Source organism: Montipora capricornis, chromosome 2 (genome assembly GCF_036669925.1).
Source record: "Montipora capricornis isolate CH-2021 chromosome 2, ASM3666992v2, whole genome shotgun sequence".
In the NCBI taxonomy this organism is placed as follows: domain Eukaryota; kingdom Metazoa; phylum Cnidaria; class Anthozoa; order Scleractinia; family Acroporidae; genus Montipora; species Montipora capricornis.
In genome coordinates, this window is record NC_090884.1 from 20,263,146 (window position 1) to 20,267,571 (window position 4,426).

Genomic DNA, 4,426 nt, shown 5'->3' on the forward strand with positions numbered 1-4,426 from the left:
AAGTGATGGATTATAGGTCGTTATGAAAGGTATACGTATGCGTTTGGGTTTGTTTATCTGTTTAGGTTGTAGGGTATGTATGCGGGTAATGTCTGCAGCGCGTTGTATTTGTTTAGTAACAAAGTCGCGTTTGTAACCTCGTTTCAGAAGGTATGTCGTTAGTTCAGTGGTGCGAATCGTGAACGTTTCGTCGGTAGAACAAATTCGTCGTAGGCGGAGTGCTAGGCTGAAAGGAATGGCTTTTTTTGTGTATAGAGGATGACAAGAGGAATAAAGTAAATGTTGGTGTTTGTCCGTGGGTCTCGTGTATAGGTCTGTATTTATGTTTCCGTCACTAGTTAGTGAGACGTTAACGTCAAGGAAAGGAACATTGGTGGGAGAGTGTGAGCTAGTGAATTTTATGGTAGGGTGAATGTTGTTGAGATAATCGATAAAAATTTTAAGGTTCTCCGGACTTTCAGTCCAGATCATAAAAATGTCATCGATGTATCTCAACCAAGTATGAGGTTGAAATGGGGCGTTCCTTAGAGCATTTTTTTCGAAAAGCCCGAGGAAGAGGTTAGCAAAAGAGGGGGCCATTTTAGTGCCCATAGCTGTGCCGTGAATTTGAAGGTCGTGGCTATCATTAAAAGTGAAGTTATTCATGGTAAGAATCAAGCGGATGAGGTCGTAAATAGTGCCAGTAGCTATAGGAATGGTGTTGTGAGGATCAGTGCGTAAAAAATGATCACAAGCATTAATACCTTCATTATGTGGAATATTAGTGTACAAAAATGAGACGTCAAGTGTAACTAATAGTGAATTAGAGGGTAATTTGCCAATGGTAAGGAGTTTATTGAGAAAATCGAAAGTGTCTTTGACATAAGATGGTAGTTTGTGGACAAGAGGTTGAAGATGGTAGTCAATAAAATGGGATATGCGTTCAGTGGGATGACTATTAGATGAAACAAAGGGGCGTCCTGGGTTATCGAGCTAGTGTACTTTGGGAAGACTGTAAAAACGTCCTGGTTTTACGTCAGGTTGTATTAGGTATTGTTTTGTCTTGTCGTCAATGAGGTCTTCAGTGTACTACAGTCGCAGAACATTTCCTCTCCTCTCTCCACAACACATCTAAGGACATGCAATTAACTTGATTCCTATCGAAAAAATATTTTCTAACAGAGACTCGATCCGTAAGGCCAGGGAAGCTTTTTTAATTTTACAGGGCAGGACAATTGATCCCAACGGTCTTGATATCCGCGAAAAAACGTATTAATAGATTTCAGTTTATTATTTTGAGTGATTTCCGTTATTTTTCCGTGACTCTTAGTATTTGAATTCAAATTCGTTGTAACTGCCATGTTTTATCACATTTTTTCCAGTATTACGTCAGCAGCCATTTACTATATAGATATATGTACATAGAAGCAATTCAATGTAAACTCTCATTGTACCTGAAGAAGGCTGGTTTGGCTAGCCGAGATATAGTACACCACTAAAATCAAATCAAATTTACGTTGTATCGGCTCTTGTTTAAAATATTTAGTTTCTCAACTTGTAATTACGCCGATCAGATCAAGACACTGGTCCAACGTACACCGACAGGAAGATTGTCCACAGTTGCTTGCTTCAAAACTCTTTTATGAAGCAGTGTAAAGCACTGGGGTCGAGAATGGTTTCGATTTACGATAATCGAGATAGACAGGTACGATGGTGTTTTACTCTTAAACGAGCACGGCAACCTACATTTTTTACTACATAACTTTGGTGTTCAAATTATCCCCTTTCAATAAAAAAAAATAAAAAAGTTTTTTTCAAGGAAAAAAAAGATATAGCTTTCTTCCCCAGTATGTCTATGAAAGACTATCGATGTTGTGTAGGTGTAGCCCTTTGCTGCTGCAAATTACAAAGGAATGACTTTTTCAGTCAGTAAAAGTACTTCCTGCGCCATGGATGTTAGTCCGGTCTGAGTTCGAACCCGAGACCTCCCGCGCGGCAGTCGGATTCTCAAAATATTTCAACGAGTCTTAACTTTCTTCATATTTCGTCTGTGAAATACACACCGGAAGCATTGTGCAGAGTCGTTTGGTCAGAGGATTTCTTCTACGCTCATGCGCATCAGGGACAACAGAATCAAGAGGGCAACATGGCGCTCCTCAATCAAAAAGCGTTTGAACGCAAGCTGCAAAATATGTCGTCCACACAAGACAGTGTGCAAACAGTATCTCTATGGATGATTCACCACAAAAAGCACGCAGAGGATATGGTTTCTGTATGGTTGGAGCAGTTAAAGAAAGGTAAGATTGCTGTTAAAATAAATGATCAAGCCGTCGTTATTTCTCGATCTTTTTCGCGAAGTCAAAGCGATTTGTTTGAAATTCAGTAAGTCAGTTCAGCGGCGCTGGATTGTGATGTGTTAAACAGGTGTTGTTGTTATTCTAGCTTCGAAAGCGGATAGACGTTTGGTTCTCTTTTACCTGGCCAACGATGTTCTTCAAAATAGCCGCAAAAAAGGAAAGGAGTTCTCCAACGCTTTTACGAAGATTCTGCGAGATGCAATGCCTTTTTTGAGGTTTGCAGTGTTTTGTAAATGCAATCTCCTCTTTATGCTTTTCCTTAGATAACCGATCAGTGTCTAACATGTGACATAAATCCTATTTTTCAGCGATAAAACCATCAAAACTAGTGTTGAGCGAGTGATAAAGATTTGGGAAGAAAGGAGGTTATTTGAGAGTGATTATTTGGAGGCCTTGCGGGGAAAATTAGGTAGGACATTTTAAAATTCTTGTTGCGACCGCGATTTTTAGATGAAAATGCCATATTTTTTATTAATGGCTGCATTATCAACGTGTTTAAAAACAAATATGTCAAATTTTCGTTGACACTTCATTTACTGATGAAACGTTTAAAACCGGATTATTAATTTATCATTCGGTGGAAGCTTTATTATTAAAATAATAATACTAATAAATGTAAAAATAATGATAATGATAATGATATAATATTTTACATACAAGATTGTTCTGAGCCCATCAGAAGTCCAAAATTCTTTTTTTTCCCTGAAGAGCTTACATTGTATTCAAAGAACCATGATACAGTTGGTTTGTGGGGTTGCATATGGGCTCACAGAAAATTGAACATCAGGTCATTTTATTCATCATCTATTTCTTGGTGTTTTGAAGAGATTTCAGATTGAATGGTATGAGAAAAGTCCTCAGCATCTCAGGTTTGCTTGAGGCTTGGTTTGAAAGCAATGTATTGCAAATTTTGGAATACATTTTGGGCTCATCAATGCTGAGTGGCTACAAACGTATTTCTACATCTTTCCTTTTTATAACCTTAGGTGTTCAATTTAACAATTATAAGAGAGGTTCATAGACAATACTCATTGAATCAAAACATACACTGTAGTCTTAGATTTTATTATGGCTTTTTACCCACCTCCATATATGGTTGAAATTAGTATTTCTCTGCCAGAGGATATCACAGTTCAATATTCAATGTATTCACACAGTTATCCCTTTGCCCAAATATATGTATTTTATATCTTACTTTCACTGACATGATATGAATACACTTTGAGTTGTGTGGACAATAATTAAGAACTATTCACCGAAGTGGGGGTGGCTAGTGGTGGATATTTACCAAGCTGCAAAGCGGCGAGATAAAATCTCCGCCACTAGCAACCGACACTGAGGTGAATAGTTCTTTTAGTATACTAAAACAGTGAGATTATATAGCACAAAAAGATGATTTTAACTCATTTACTTCTGCAACAATTACAACATTCTCGGGCGCAAATCCCACGCGATTTGCTTGAAGGTGAAGAGCAGTTGAGGTTGAGTAGTCAATCACGGCATGCCTTCAACACTATCCACAGTTTTAGTATATGCCAAATATATGTACATGTATACATTAATTTCAATCAAAATGAAGGGAAATTTTTTTACAAAGAATCCCCCTGTTTCGCATGGTAGCATATGAAAATAACATACAATGTAATTTTGTCACTGGCACACAACCATCAGCTATCGTACAATAATATTTTTATCCAAAGTTGTGAAACTACCAAAAAGGTAAGCTGTGTCTGCAGAATAATCTGTCCATTTTAAAAGAAAAGGTCCCTGTGTAATTTCTGCTGAATTTTGCCCTTTGTGTACTCAGTATGCAATAAGCTAGTCACCTTACTTCTGGATGGGTGAAGGAAACTAGCACCAAGCAAGAACAAATGAAGGATGATGGCAGATTTGTCATTGGATAATCAATTATTAAATTACTATTATTGCCACTATTATCATTATTATTATTATTTTTACTGAAAAAGTATTATTTTAACATGTTCTTTTTCACTGACATTTTTCTCTGTCTTGTTTGTAAAATTTTCTTTTCACTAGATTCAGGAGGGGTGCCAGTTGTTAGCAAGAAGACCAAAGAAAAGCAGCCAGAG

At 37.3% G+C, this 4,426-nt stretch overlaps 1 protein-coding gene across 1 annotated transcript in view; it reads left to right on the plus strand.

The window, feature by feature from the left end:
• The first annotated feature begins 2,111 nt into the window (after positions 1-2,111).
• LOC138039045 (regulation of nuclear pre-mRNA domain-containing protein 2-like) overlaps positions 2,112-4,426 on the plus strand; it is a 14,259-nt gene continuing 11,944 nt past the window's right edge. The window contains exons 1-4 of the mRNA XM_068885201.1: positions 2,112-2,276; positions 2,422-2,551; positions 2,645-2,745; positions 4,374-4,426. The exon at positions 4,374-4,426 is cut by the window's right edge and continues 81 nt beyond it. Of these exons, the coding sequence (XP_068741302.1) occupies positions 2,126-2,276; positions 2,422-2,551; positions 2,645-2,745; positions 4,374-4,426 (435 nt within the window). The 5' untranslated portion in view covers positions 2,112-2,125. The remainder of the gene's footprint in view (positions 2,277-2,421; positions 2,552-2,644; positions 2,746-4,373) is intronic.